We start from the raw sequence: 14,941 nt of genomic DNA, 5'->3' as shown, positions 1-14,941 counted from the left end.
CTAATAAACCATGTAAAAAATTCAGCTGATATAAATGGAAGAAGTTGCGAAAGTAAGTGTATTGAAATTCAATGGATGATACATCATTCTGAAAACACACAAATCAGCATAGAAACAAGTCAGAAAATCACATCCCCGAGTGAAATTCTTTTCAATATGTTTCTTCAACTCTGCTTTACCTCCTCGACCTTTCTAAGCGTGTTCACGTAAGTATAACTGGAAAATGATACAAAAAGCTTGCGGAACCTGCATAATGAAGCCACACAAAATGAAATAAGAAAGCGCATCTGACCCAAAGGAAAAACAGAAATGAAAGGAAACAGATTGGATACGTCTCAATCCTAAGTCAAAATATGATCGCTACTCTCTCTCAAATTGTGACAGCATACATACCAAACCCATTGGCTTGAATGTTCTGCCATAGCATGGAAGCTCTTCCGGGGATGCTCATTTAGCAGGCAGTGTGTCATTCCATCAGTGTATCTCAATGATAATAACATGGACAACCAAATATCAACAGGTCCACTGTACTTCCGCAAAATGCAGGTACTGATCTGAGAATGCATGGAGAAGAAAATGAACATTTTCATCAAAAGAGATCAATATAAATGATATAATATGGTCAATCATTTTGAGGGGAAAAGAAAAACAGTTAATTGAACTTCTGCTGTAACTAATATTCTCCAGAGACCCACATTTTAGCTGGCAAATGCAAGTATTCAATGTCAGCCCATCACCGTACTAAAATTAAATAAGAGATATTTCACAAGGGACTTCGGGGAGAAGGGAAAAGATGCACTTTTGGTAAGCAGAAGCAGAAAATATTCATCAGAAACTCCAGATAATATAAAACAATGGGGTTGCCTGCTCATATATGTTTTCACAGCATCAATGGATCCAGTCAAATAACTGAACCACAAAACTGGCATAAAATGTAACATTAGGGTAAACTAAAAGAAAGCTAAAGAACAAGCATGCTTACAAGTTCCCAGGCTTCCACACTTCTTTCTGAAACATTGTGCAGGAGCTGGCTGCATATGCATAAAAAGTGTAAAGTTAAAATAAATAAATAATCCATGAACAAATTGCAATTTTTTCAATGGAGCTATTTGAAAAGGCCCATTTTCTTAATAGCAAAAGAAAAGATTCAAAGCAGGCATAACATTTATCTTGCACTTGTGCACAATGATATGGCAGTTACGCAATCCAAAATGCAGCCCACATGTTACCTGCTACTCCACTACAGATAAAGCTTAAAACTTGGAATATTTAAAAATGAAATTCAGATTCAAAATGCATTCCAAAAGGATTAAAGGAAATTTTTACTGCTCTTTCATTTTCATATTCCTTACTCATCTTTAACAAGTCGTTCCAAGAGTCTATTATGATTCTGAGATTTCATACAAAATACAGTACTGGGACTTAATTTGTGCATTCTAGTTCCCCATTATCCAGTCCAACTCCCTTGTTCTATTACAAGTATCTGATTTTAAAAAGGACTTGAACGTTAAGGCTTGACTTGAATGGTGGACATACATTCCAAAATCTTGTAATTAAATGGAGTTATTAATGTTAATCAGTCTTAGTAGCAGGAGTTCACACTAAACAAAATGACAATGAGAACCAGGATTGAGAAAAGAGAAGTCTTTAAGCATATCCAGTTTACCAAACCTTAAAAGCATCAACTTACCACACTCCATAATGAACATCACGATGATTACAATGACCGGAAACCCCATAGTTATCAAAAGTAATAATCTGAGAAGTAAAGAAGTTGGGTTTAAGATCAGCGTACATGTATAGCATAAAGATTTAGCCAATGAAAATATACTCATACAAGCACCAAGAAAGCAAGTATTTAATGACCCTTAATGGTGTTAAAAATGGAAGCTCCATGTATCTAATGGGAATGAACAACTGAAATAGTTCACAGGAGCCAAAAATCTCACCATGTCAATGCCATGACTAGATACCTCCTCTTCAATGATCTTTGCCAACAATTCATGGTCCCAGACTTTGCCAAAACCATCCTACATGTTGACACTGTATCAAGTTTCAGAGGCCTCAAGATGAAAATTCAACTAAAATTAAAATACATGGGTTTCCAAGGATGGCTAGGAGTGCAACCTGCAAATCTGGATGGTCTAGAACCTTCACCTGTTGAAGTGGAACCTGCATAAGCAGAAATTGGAAGTACAAGAACAGAAATGTGGTTCAGGTAAAATGCTTAGAAAATTTTGTTTCTCAAATTTTGATTATGTTTTCAGGTTACATCAACAATAATCAATACAATTTCTAAATTTAAAACCTTGATTGTTTTAATATGAATATAAGATATTGGACTGCCAAATGTGCAGAGAAGTTTCAGTTATTTAGATTCCAGATTACAAAGTGCAGATTTGAAACCATAGATCTTTGATGTTCCATATTTTTAATCCACCTTGAGGACGGCACAAGCCTGGTAGAACTCGTCTTTTCTAGTGTTTCCCATACCATCTGCATTGCCTACATGAAAAACAAAATAAAATGAATTACAAAAAATGTGTTTTAAAAGTCACAAAATACACGCACACACCAGAGTGCCACACAAACTATTTAAGAAATTTATGAAACCATCCATAAAGGGAGCCTATACCCATTGCTTGGATGAATAGGGAACGCAAGCCTTTCCAAAATCCATTTCAAAACGGAAAAAGAAAAAGTAAAGTGCTGAAAGGAGAGGGAAAACAGAAAAGAACCAAAGACTTCTGTGCCTTCGAAAGGAAGATGTTTAGCTACGGCAGGTAAAACATATATGGATTAAAACTTCTTGAAAATGCAAGCCTCCCATAGTTTGCTATTTAAAGAGCTTTAGCAGCATGCTTTAAACTCAGATGCTTATATTAACTGTTTTCAAACTTAGTAAATCTAACTAACTACCCTAGCAAATAAACATGGAAACAAGATCCTAAAATCTCATTTCATAGATCATCTTTTGGCGAAAATATTAACAGGGTAAGAAATAAAAGCATTATATAGGTTCAGAGATGAGTTCAAAACCAACAAAACAAATTCATTGCACACTTTGAAATGCTAGTTTAAACTTTTTACTTGCATTTATCAAGCAGTGGTATGACAAAATTGCAATATTCGACTGCTTTCCACTGCGAGTAACATCTAATCAACTTTTACAATTTACTTAGAATGGCTTTGCCTTAATTGAAGCAAACAAAACAAAATAGCACGAAAAAAAGCATCACTGTAACAATTCGAAACCTGAAAGATCAACAACTACAGAGTAGGAGACACTTAATGAAGGAAGCTTAAAACTTCTCCCTTTCCAGACATAATGCCTAACAATCATATTAGGGCATAAAAAAATGGGCCAACAGAAAATCTGGCTCCATGTGGCAAATACTTCAGGGTTCTATTAAGAAAACTTCGTTGCAGCACAATCTCAATTTTGGCCTAAGCATTTCCTAATTCTACTATGACCAACCCCAATAGACATAGAATTACGTATTTCTCAACATGAAAGAATATTGAAACTAAATCACATATTAATGAAAAAACATTACCAATTGAAAAGCATAGTATGTAAAGATTATGCCCTCTGGAAATCAAATAGTTTATAGTTGGTGAGAAGAACCTGTAAGAGATTAAAAAAAAAAGCAACACAAATTTCAACATAACATAAAAAAATTCAACTTTAAATGCCAAACACAAAAACAAGAAGAAGCTTTACATGGACTCATCGTCTGGGTGTGCAACAACAAGCAAGACATTTCTCTTGGAAAGAGCTCTATCTGAGTTTAATAAGAGCAAAAGGGTGTCAAATCTTAAAAAATAAAAACCATAAACAACATATTATTAAAAGAAAACAAAACAATGTTTATTACATAGAAAATTTCCACCAACCATCACTCAGAAATGAAGTCTTTGAGGATGAAGTTGATGATGACGAGAAAAGAACTTTCCATAAAGAAGCAATCCAAAGTACAATTAGCGAAACAACAACAAAACTCCATCCCATCTTTATAGAGCATTCACCTGTTAAGTGCAAAACACACACACACACCAATTCAGTTATAAGTAAAAAAGAATTACAACATTGCATGGAAAATTGAAATGACACCACTTTTTCAATTTTTCTGCTATGAATCCAAATGGGTTTTTGTTAAAATCAACAAAATTTCATATAGGTTTATGAGATGAGAAAAAGAAGAAGTTAAACTCACGCCGGTCTCAATGCCGTGCAGTTCACCGGTGATCTTGCCCTCCGTCTCTGTTTATTAAGCTTGATTGATTGATGATGGTTTTTGTGTTCTTGATGGTTTTGGTTCGTGGGCTTTTTGTTTTGGGGGGGAAATAGTTTGGGCTTTAATAATTATTAGTTGTGAACCTAAAGCTGGCTTATTTATTTCTTTTTTGATTACTTCTCTCCTTTCTTTTTGGGCTGATGAATAAATGGCCCAATAAGATATCCTTCAACTTCAAGGCTGGCGTGGGATAGCAAATGCTGATTTACTGAGTTAACCCATGAATAGACGGACCAACCCGGGTGTATCTTAAACAGATGTTGTTTCAATTAAAAAAAATGTGGAAATCTTGTTTTTTAAATAAAACTAAAATAAATTTGTTTTGGAATTTTTTTTAAAAAAAATCATTGAAATTGACACGGACACGATAATCATGTTGTCAGTTGACTTACCGGATCTTTCAAATTTAATCAGGTTAATTTTTAAAATTATTCAAAAAATAAAAAGAGATTTGGACCAAACTCCTAATAAAAAAGTCATCAAGTTAACCTGTTAAATCAAATTAGTTTAATAACTATTTTTATAAATGAAAAAATTAAATATTTATATTTTATCCAAGCTCTTTATACTTAAAAAAAACATCAGTTTCATTTCTACTTTTAAGCACTGTTCGACCACGTTCTTAAAAAAATTATTTTTTTTTGTTAAATTTTTTTTATATATTTTGGATTGTTTTTACGCTGATCTCAAAAATAATTTTAAAAAAACAAAAAAAAAACATCATTTTGATATATTTCAGCTCGAAAAATACTTTCAAAAGCAACCGCAACTACACTTTCAAACAGGAGAGCTAAGTGTTTCCCCGTACTTTCTATTATTTTCTCACAGCCAATGGTACTAGAGATTCGTGCAATGCCATCTCTTTTTCTCTTTTTTTTTTTATAGTTGAGAAATTTTTTAAAATTTATCCTTCTTCATTGAACCTATTCCATATTAGAATTGATGGTTTATTTCAATGAACTTGATTTTAGGTTCCTGAAATGTTAAAAAAACATCTCGATAATTGATAAATGCAAAAATTATGTTTAGAACTTTTGTTTTTCAAAAGATTGAAGATGATGAAACTAGAATGAAAATCCAAAAAAATGACATCTCCCTTTGCAATTTTTGTCACTAAAGGACAAAAGTGAAGAAATTGAGCATTCAAATAATGGAAAGGAAAAGAAAAATAAATTACTAAAGCCACACCAAAGGTATAACATTAACATGTGTTCGTATCGGGAAACCACACATGCCTCCTCAATACAATGGTCTTCTTCATACAATAGCGTGCTAGACATTTTTTTTCTTTTTGTTTAATTTGGTCCCTTACTCTCTTATAACTTTTCAATTCAATCTCGAATTTCATCCCATCCGAGTCCAATGAAGACCTAACTATTTTGTTTTTCACGTCGAGTGCCACCCATGTTTTTTCCACTCGAAAGAATTTTTTTTGTTTAATTGTGTGTTTTCAGACCAATTAAGGATTGTTTTTTTGTTGATAATTTTTTATGAGATTGTATAAATATTTTTAAGGTATTTTCAGTTTAAAATAAGTTGAAGAATTTTCTAATCACCTCTCTGATGATCATAATTTGAGAACACAGATAATATGTTGTCCTCTATAATAGACAACACAATATTTAAATTTGTTTTTAGTAAAAATAAATTATGGACGACACCAAGGTAAATTTTCTAAACGCAATTTAAAAAAAATAAAATTTTTTTTACCGGGTCGGACGCAGTCCAATGAACAATGGAGACACTATTCACGTGAACAGTGCCACATAAAATTCACCTGGCATGGATGCGGCAGAACGAAGAAGCAGCTCACAGTTGCTTTGCGCAAACCAGCGGTTTCAACATAAAATATATGGGTCCCACACAAACAGTAAATTGAGTTTGTATATTACCAAACATGTTGTTTACGCGGTTTGCTTTAAAAGCTAAAGCTATTGCGTAAACAAACACCCTCATATTACCAAAATTGGCTGTGTGCATGTGTGTATTACATGAGAGTGTATTTTCTTAAGTTATTTTTCACTACATAAATTTGATGAATATAAACAGTATTGCTGAATGAATTTTGGCGCGCTTTGTCTGTTTATAAATTTATTGGTAAATTTATTATTAATAAACTCACTGACAGACCAGAAATTACCAACAAGAGTTTTTTTAACGGATTATTTTTGTCCGTGAGTCTGTCGGTAAAATACTTACCAATGGACTGTGAGTGTAAATACCGATAAAAATTTTCGCCGATAAAACTGTTAAATTTGGTAGTGTTTTATATATTAAAAAAATCAGAATTTTGTTTAATTTATATTTGTTTCTATTTTCTAGGTTTTTAATTTTAGTCATTTATAATGTGTTTGTTTTCATAGTTAGAATTTTTTTTCAAACTGTTTTTCATTTTAAAAAATATTAAGTCGATGCTTAAGTGTTTTTTTTTAAATGATTTTGATATGTTAAAGCTAAAAATAAATAAAAAATTTTAAAATAATATTATTTTAATATATTTTAAATTAAAAAGTACTTTTGTAAAATTAGCTTGCAACACCCTAACCTCTTAAACAAAACTGTTGGTTTTATATTCGGACCTCCACCCACTCCCCACTGTATATATGTTCATGGTAGAATAAAAAATAGTCGGGTATTGAGACCGGGCCGGATCTGCAAGCCAAGTATTTGTGCTCAGACCCATTCATTGTCATTCGGATTTGGATAGATTAACTGGATAGCCCGACCCATAAACAGGTCAAGCTATGATCCACTATTTTAAAGTATCCAAAATAATAATAATAATAATAATAATAAAGAGAAAACATCGTTTTTTTTATGCAGCTTCTGCCAAACTTTTAAACTCTTAAGAAATTAATTATTAATTAATAGAAAATCTTAAATGCGTGGAAGAATTACTGTGGATCCAGACTCAATGGAACGTAGACTTGCAAAGTTGATCTCCACGCCTCTTTTTTCCCCCCAAGATGTGGTGCAATTTAATCGTGGTTTCAATATGGTTTGTTTTTTGGGGCTCTCAGCTGTAGATGATTTTGCTTTGTTCTTCCTGGCTCATAGAGATCGTTTGCGCATTTTTCGTTTGAGTTTTGTTATGTCGTCTGGGACAAACTGTGTGTTCTATGGCTTGGTCTGCTGTAGGTCTGTTCAGGCTCCTGTGCAACAGCCTTGGTTGGCTTTGGTAGTGGTTTGAGCCTCCAGGGGAGCCTTTGTTTTTGTGGTGGCTGCTCATATTCTTGGTCGATTGTGGGTGATGGCTCAGAAAAGATGGCCCGTAATGATGATTATGCATCAAATGCATAGCCCGCTTTCTGGGTCCTTGGTCCTTCTACAACATTGGGAGAATACCAATTGCTGCTGCTTCTTTGGGTAGGATTTGATGTTCGTTGGGGTCTGGGCATTCCAGTTCATGGAGTCTCTCATTTCTCCTATAAAATTATCCAGTTGCAGACAGGTTTGCTTTTTTTTTTTTTTTGTTGCTTTTTTAGACTATTTTAGTGGACCTCTGCTTGCTATGCTACCATTTTAGGTCTTGTTTTTTATTGGATTTTTCTATTCCGGCATTCTATTGTTGTCCTTGGGCTTTCCATGCTTTTACGTCCTTTCTTTGGGGTTGAAGGGTGTTCATTTGCATTCCCTCTTGGTTTTCTTCCATGCCTCTCTCTAATTAGGCCCGCATTCAGTTTCGTGCCATTTTTCTTCCTTGTGCTTGGTTTTGACAAGCTTTTCTTCCTTGGTTTTGACAAGCTTTTCTCCCTTGGTTTTCATTTGCGTAGTTTCTTTTCCTTTATGTCGACGCTGATTATTGCTTTGAGGTTGTCTCGCTAGTTCTCTACTATCTCACGTAGATTTCAGCAGACACTAGCGATGTTTGAAGATATAATTATGAAAGGAAAGTTAGTCTAATTGACGCCTCTTGTCGTCCAAATAAAAAAAAATAATAATTGAAGAGGAGTCATATATTGATATTAATGGCCACGGGGTAATTCATGCAATATTCACAATATATCACAGGTTAAAGAACAATATATTTGATTGTATGCCAAAGAAAGCTCATCATCTTGCTAGTGTGCCAAATTAGAACCATTTGCACGGGTAACTATCATCGAAAACCTATTTTTTTTGCCGGCTGGGCAATGGCAATGATCAACAACATTGTCTTCTCATGCTAAAGAAAAAAACCCTTCATTATTTTTATAGCTAGGCCCCGCCCTAGAATACCATGTACTATTTGCTAGCAAGCACTTTCCCACGGGGCACAGTATATCCAAGCCAAGTTGCTCAAAGCAGATTGTTACCATGAGTGATTGCTCTTCTGATATGTTTGCATTAACAACTACATTTTGTTTAATGGAAAAGTGGGCATCCATATGACCACCGGACAACATGAATGGAAACTGAGGGGGTGAGAAAGAGACTCATGTTAACTTTTTCAATTGTCTCAGATTTAGTTAATTCTATATCTTTTGCCTTCTGTAACTTATTCTACGAAAAGTTTAATAAAATATAGTTTGACTTACATCATCATTCACATCAGGACTACCCTAATATTGTAGCTATCCTTTCCAAGTTGCCCATTTGAGTTTTTTATAAATTTTTTTTGGTGGGTGCACTTGTGGTCCATTGCTCTCCATTTCCTGCCCAACCCGGCCTTTCTAATTCGTTTTCCTTTTTTTTTAATCTATAGTTTGCTCCATTCAATGATTTAATTAACCTCTTATGATCCCCTCTGCAAAACATTACATCACTGCCAACTAAACCATGCAAGGATTAACCAAGCACCCCTAGGCTCTCTCATTCTACCTAGCTGATCTCTTCTTTTTCTTTTTCTTATTTATTAATTAGCATATCATTCATTTTTGAAGGTCATGTGGCCTGAGTTTGTGGCTAGCAAGATCCTGAGGAATATGTTGGGTAGCAACAACTTGGTTGTAGACCTTCCAAATTCCACAGAGACCATGTTAGAGCTAGAAGAAACTTCTAGCTCTTCGGTTCCACCTTCGCTCATCAGTTCCAAGAAATACATCACTGATGATCAGGATAAACACAAGTACAAGCTCTCTCTTCAAAACAATAAGAGTCGCTTTATTTATCATGGTATTCATGGGATTTTCTTTCTTTCTTAATTTCTTCTATTTTATGATCATTAATATAGATATTTTAACAGGATCTTTGTTGGCACATGGAATGTTGGAGGCATTGCACCACCTGATGATTTGAACATGGAAGATTGGTTATGCACACGGACTGAACCTGCTGATATCTATGTTCTTGGGTGCGTTTTTAATATTCTAATGCTAATTAACTGTAAAACTTTTAAAAAATAACTCTATTGAAACTTCCTTTTTTAATAGAATATATATCTCACAAGAGATATAATCAATGAGATTTGTTGAAAGATTCGTGTTGAATATATATGCATTGGACCGTTTATGTTTGTGTTTCTTTTCCTTGTATTAATTATTCGATGAATAGACAAAATTTGGGACTCGAAGCTGAGACCTTCAAGCCCAATGATGTCTTGAATAAAAAAAAAATTTCATTCCATATATCTTACTTTTTATTTAACTATACTATTACATATAAATTTCAGGTTCCAAGAAGTCGTGCCTCTCAGTGCTGGAAACGTTGTTCCAGGTTTTGAAAACAGCAAGATTTGCACCAAATGGAATTCTCTTATCAGAGAAGCTCTGAACAATAGTACTTCGAAACCTGTTCACGAAGATAAGGTAGGAGAGTTTCAAAAGGTGCTCCCCGTGAAGAAAAATAGGAGTAGTAATTCTCTCGGCAAAAGCAGCAATATTTTTCCTCACTGCTTTGATTGTATCATAAGTAAGCAAATGGTTGGAATTTTTATCACTATTTGGGTTCGAGGTGATCTCCTTCCATACATACAACAAGCTAGTGTCTCATGTGTAGGCTGTGGCATCATGGGCTGCCTAGGCAACAAGGTATATATACATATATTCCTCACGTAATGAAAAAGGAAAAATCCATGCAAATAGATATGTATCAGTGCTTTTTTAACTTGAATATGGCTTGCCATGCAGGGATCTGTCTCAGTTAGGTTTTGCTTGCATGAAACAAGCTTATGTTTTGTGTGTAGTCATCTGGCTTCTGGAGGGAAAGAAGGAGATGAAAAGAGTAGAAATGCCGACGCTACGGAAATCTTGTCACGCACAAGATTTTCTCGTGGCCCCTTGCGCAATTTGCCACGCAAGATTCTTGATCACGAGTACGTATATTTATGTGTGAAAATTCTATATCACAATGATATGCAACCCTTTTCTGTATCTAACCAGTTTAGGTGATTGATCAGAAACATCAAAACATCACTTTCTCTTGCTCTAATATCCTTCCAATTTTTTTTTTGTTTTACTTTAAAATGAGGGTGTGAGATGCTGGTTTCATGACAAACTTTTATAGTGTGCTTAGCATTGAAAGTTTATAAGATTTGATTAAGAGTAACCTTTTGTTTTCATCATAAAATAAAGAGAAACTTAGACGACCACTTACAATTTGGAAAGTTTTTATAACAAAAAACTATCTAGTCGGTTAACACCCAACATGATAATAATTTACATGCATGTTTAATTAGATGGATTTGTCATGTTTTCTGTTGTTTTGAAGCTGATTAGCTAACCCAGTAACTAAAGCCATTTGCCTCATCATTTCAAGTGATTTGAATATTGATTTCGGCATTCATAATTAATTGCCGTGTGATTCGAAATTTATATGAACCGTAGACTAATAAATCTTTTTAAAAAACTCATGATGTATAATATCCCCCCCACCCCCCCACGTTTATTGGTCATAATGCTCCTCTAGATTGTCTGCAGGTTGAATCCTCAGCCATTGATTAGTTGGAGAGAATTTGTTTAATTAGATTCAACCGTTCTTGTGTGTTTTCTTCTTCTTCTGTTTTTTGTTAATCAAACTAGGCCAATAATGTCATTGAGAGAGACAATTTGTTTTCATATGATTAGTAAATTTATTACAAGTTGCATATGTTTAATTATTGTTTAACCCTATTTTGGCTATCCATATGCAGTCAGGTAATCTGGCTTGGAGATTTGAACTACAGGATATACCTGCCTGATACTAAAACAAGATATTTAGTACAGAAAAAAGAGTGGAACATCATGTTAGAAAAGGATCAGGTATATATGAATAAGTAATATTGATGGTGAAAATCTTATTATATCCTTTCAAAATGATTATTACAGTCCTGAGGAGGATGATAAAGTTAATTAAGTTCCTTTTGAAAATAAATATTTAGCTTAAGGCCGAGCTCATGGAAGGTCATGTATTCCAAGGTTGGAATGAAGGAAAAATTGAATTTGCACCTACTTACAAGTACTATCAGAATTCACAAGTCTACTATGGCTGTGATCAGAAGAGGAAGGGTGAAAAGAATCGTGCTCCTGCATGGTAACTTGTTGTTCTTCATGATATTTATCTTGAATCATCTAAAACAAGATAATTAACTATGATCGATGATGCCCAAGAGAGGTGTTTTTGCAGGTGCGATCGAATAATTTGGTTTGGAAAGGGACTGAAGCAGAAACAATACAGCAGAGGTGAATCTAGATTGTCTGACCATAGACCTGTCCGGGCAATCTTCACAGCAGAAATCGAAGTCTTAAGTAATTCCAGGAGATTAGGAAGCTCTTTTCCAGGCAGATTCGATTGCTTAAGAAACCATTTTGAAGCATGTAATGACAGAACAAGCTTCTATTTACAAGAATAATTGCAGTAACTTTCCATATGCTGTGTGAATCATGCAGAAGAAACTATGAATAGAGCATATTACATTATGATGGCTCCATGGTACGCGCATGCATACTATCAAACAGTGTATCAGTGCATATGTAAGATCAAGAGATTCGATCCACCGATCATGACGTCCACAATGACATCCAAGAAACCAAAATCGTCATGTAGTGAGCAATATTCATACACCATTCTGTAACACGTAACTGAAAGGGAAATCATTTATAAGGTCCGTCTTATGATAGTGTCATGATAGCAAGGAGAAAAAAGGTAGCTCTAGCAGTAAAAAAATAGCAGAAGTAGCAGCAGTGGTTAATTCAACATGTGTTCGTAGTGGCAGTAGTTAATTCAGCGTGTGTTTGCTAATAATCCCATGTTTTTGTATTTGCAGAAGCTCTCTCTTCACCTCTTATTAATTTCTTCAAATCTTCTCAAACCTTTATTCTTGTTCTTGATAAGGAAGATCTTTAACAATTGATATCAGAGAGTCTCATTCTTGAAACCATCAGTTCATTATTTTGTTACCAACAAGAGACAATAATGGAAAATAACAAGTTAAATGGCATTAGAAGAACACAACTGAAGAATTGATGAAGAAATGCAAGAGGTCAAGAGTTGCATGAGATTAAGGCTGGTCTTCAAAAGCAAGGAAAAGAGGAAACTAAGAGGATTGATAAGTTATCTAAACATATGGAAACAGGGTTGGCTACTCTCTAATCTTTTGCAGCTACTAAAGAAAGTATAAGGGATGGAAAGGAAAACTCTAGTCCGGGTAGGATTAATCTACCTTAAAGAAATTGCAATCGTGAAGAGAGATTCTTGGGCAACGAGAGAGCACTAAAGGAGGATATAATATATAACTTTACCAAGAATTGATATACCATTCTTTGGTGGTGAGAACCCAAGAGAGTGGATCCAAAAATATAGAAAACTTTTCAAGATGCATTATACCCCAATACACCAATAGGTTGAGATTGCTTCAATCTACATAGAAGGAAGAGCTTAATTATAAAATATGGCTTGAAGGGTTTATGTTGAGAAATAATAACATAAAAAACTGAGAGGAATTCTATAAAGCTCTTTGTGTAAGGTTTGACAATTGTAATGATGTGGTAGATAAGTTTAACAAATTAGAACATGAGAAAGGAATGGAAGAATACACAAATAGATTGAAGAGTTAAAGTCTTTAATGAATATTCTTAATTCAATATGTTACCTAAATCATATTATGTGTCAAGTTTTATTAGTAGATTGAAGGAAGATGTTAAACCAATATTAAAGACCCTCAAGCCTGCTACTTTAACGTAAGCTTTTAATCAAATAAAGTGGTAAGAAGAGTCAAGTATTGCGATAGCTAGAAGGAGTAAATTGGTTTCAAAGATCAATCCCTCATTACTCATTTAATAATGACAAATCAAAAGGTAATTTCACTCATAAGCCTTTTAATCAATATAGAACTAAAGTATAACTAAGTTTACAATAGTTTTTTAAAAATCTTTATGAGCAAAGAAGAAGACTTGGATTGTGCTTTAAATATAAGGATAAATTTTCTCTTGAACATAAATGTAGTTCAAAATGCATTCATTTATCTAGGAGAAGAGAGGGTGACGAGGAAGGATTTTTTTTTAAGTAGAAGAAGAAATTGATAGTGGTGCTATGAAAAATGAAAAAAAAATAAGGAATATAGGATGCCATTAAATGCTTTAACTAGTTGTTATGTTTATAACACAATATGTATTAAAAGAAGTTATCACATGAGAGATCTTATGATTTTAATTGATAATGACATCACTCACATTTTCACTGATGAAACTATGATTAAAAGGATTACTATTGTTATTGTTAAGACTACTATTTTAGTAGTGATAGTAGCCAATGACAACATCATAAAATATGATGCTCACAACCTAGAATTCTAGTGGTTCATGTAGGGGTATGAATTCCAAGCTAACTTAAGAATATTAAAGCTTGGAAGGTATGATATGGTGGTAGTAGTAGATTGGTTAAGAATCTATTTATATATCCAATTTGATTTTAACAAGATGACGACTTATTTCAAGAAAGATGGATGAATGATAGAGTTAAAGGGAATGGTAAAAGAGGCTAGTTTACAAATGATCTCAGCCTTGAAAGTACATGAAGTTTTAAGGAGGCAATTTATAACTACATTGACCAATTCTTATCTTTAGATGCTCAATAAAAGAGTGAGTAAAATATACAAATTGTAAATATAAAAGCTTTACTAGAAGAATATCAAATAATATTTCAAAAACCAAAGCATATTTCTCCTCCTAGAGTAATTGGACCATCAAATTCCTCTTATTCTAGGAGCTAAGCTAGTAAGTTTAGACCTTCCATGAGCTTATTCATATATAAAGAGGAAATTAAAAAAAAAATGGTTAAAGATATGTTACTCAATAAAATTATATTACCCAGTTGTAACCCTTTTGCTTCTCAAGTTTTGTTAGTGAATAAAAAGGCCAATGCTTGAAGGTTATGTGTGGATAATATGTAGCTTAATGATTTAATTATCAAGAAAACGTTTTTCATTCCTTTAATTAATGAACTTTATGGTTCATAATTTTTTTTTCAAAACTGGATTTAAGATCTGGATATCATCAAGTGATAATACACGACAATAATGTTGAAAAGATAACCTTTAGGACTCATTATGGGCATTATGAGTTCAAAGTAGTGCCTTTTGGTTTAACTAATACCCTTACAACATTTCAAGCATTAATGAATCATATATTGGAACCTTTCATGAGGAGATTTATGTTAGTATTATTTGATGACATCTTAGTATATAGTTCTACATTGGAGCTTCATCTTAACATCTAAAAGAGGTTTTGAAGATACTTAAGAACAACTAG

At 33.6% G+C, this 14,941-nt stretch overlaps 2 protein-coding genes across 6 annotated transcripts; one reads left to right on the top strand and one right to left on the bottom strand.

The window, feature by feature from the left end:
• Positions 1-13: 13 nt before the first annotated feature.
• Positions 14-4,363, bottom strand: LOC7485181 (uncharacterized). 3 transcript variants are annotated; one of them, XM_002318276.4, is made up of 11 exons: positions 4,218-4,363; positions 3,898-4,029; positions 3,725-3,785; positions 3,558-3,628; positions 2,441-2,505; positions 2,128-2,172; positions 1,950-2,030; positions 1,691-1,758; positions 983-1,031; positions 394-554; positions 14-246 (listed from the first exon to the last, which is right to left on the bottom strand). In XM_002318276.4, the coding sequence occupies exons 2-11, from the start codon at positions 4,010-4,012 to the stop codon at positions 165-167; spliced, it is 798 nt and encodes a 265-aa protein (XP_002318312.3). In that variant the 5' UTR covers positions 4,013-4,029; positions 4,218-4,363; the 3' UTR covers positions 14-164. The 3 variants fall into 3 exon arrangements, with proteins under 3 accessions (XP_002318312.3, XP_024438281.2, XP_024438282.2); XM_024582513.2 differs by having other exon boundaries at positions 3,879-4,029; positions 4,218-4,234; XM_024582514.2 differs by lacking the exons at positions 3,558-3,628; positions 3,725-3,785; positions 3,898-4,029 and having other exon boundaries at positions 4,218-4,326.
• Positions 4,364-7,179: 2,816 nt separating this feature from the next.
• On the top strand, positions 7,180-12,461 carry LOC7454008 (type IV inositol polyphosphate 5-phosphatase 9). Of its 3 annotated transcripts, none has more exons than XM_052445820.1 (8): positions 7,180-7,749; positions 9,161-9,345; positions 9,451-9,570; positions 9,889-10,246; positions 10,346-10,530; positions 11,347-11,455; positions 11,575-11,726; positions 11,804-12,461. In XM_052445820.1, coding segments are annotated over exons 1-8 (1,185 nt in total). In that variant the 5' UTR covers positions 7,180-7,674; the 3' UTR covers positions 11,805-12,461. The 3 variants fall into 3 exon arrangements, with proteins under 3 accessions (XP_052301780.1, XP_052301779.1, XP_024438035.2); XM_052445819.1 differs by having other exon boundaries at positions 7,181-7,749; positions 11,820-12,461; XM_024582267.2 differs by having other exon boundaries at positions 7,182-7,749; positions 9,463-9,570; positions 11,820-12,461.
• Positions 12,462-14,941: the final 2,480 nt, after the last annotated feature.

The sequence above is a fragment of the Populus trichocarpa genome, chromosome 12, assembly GCF_000002775.5.
Source record: "Populus trichocarpa isolate Nisqually-1 chromosome 12, P.trichocarpa_v4.1, whole genome shotgun sequence".
NCBI lineage: Eukaryota > Viridiplantae > Streptophyta > Magnoliopsida > Malpighiales > Salicaceae > Populus > Populus trichocarpa.
Note: the sequence above shows the minus strand (reverse complement) of the source record. Positions and strands in the feature narration are given on the sequence as shown.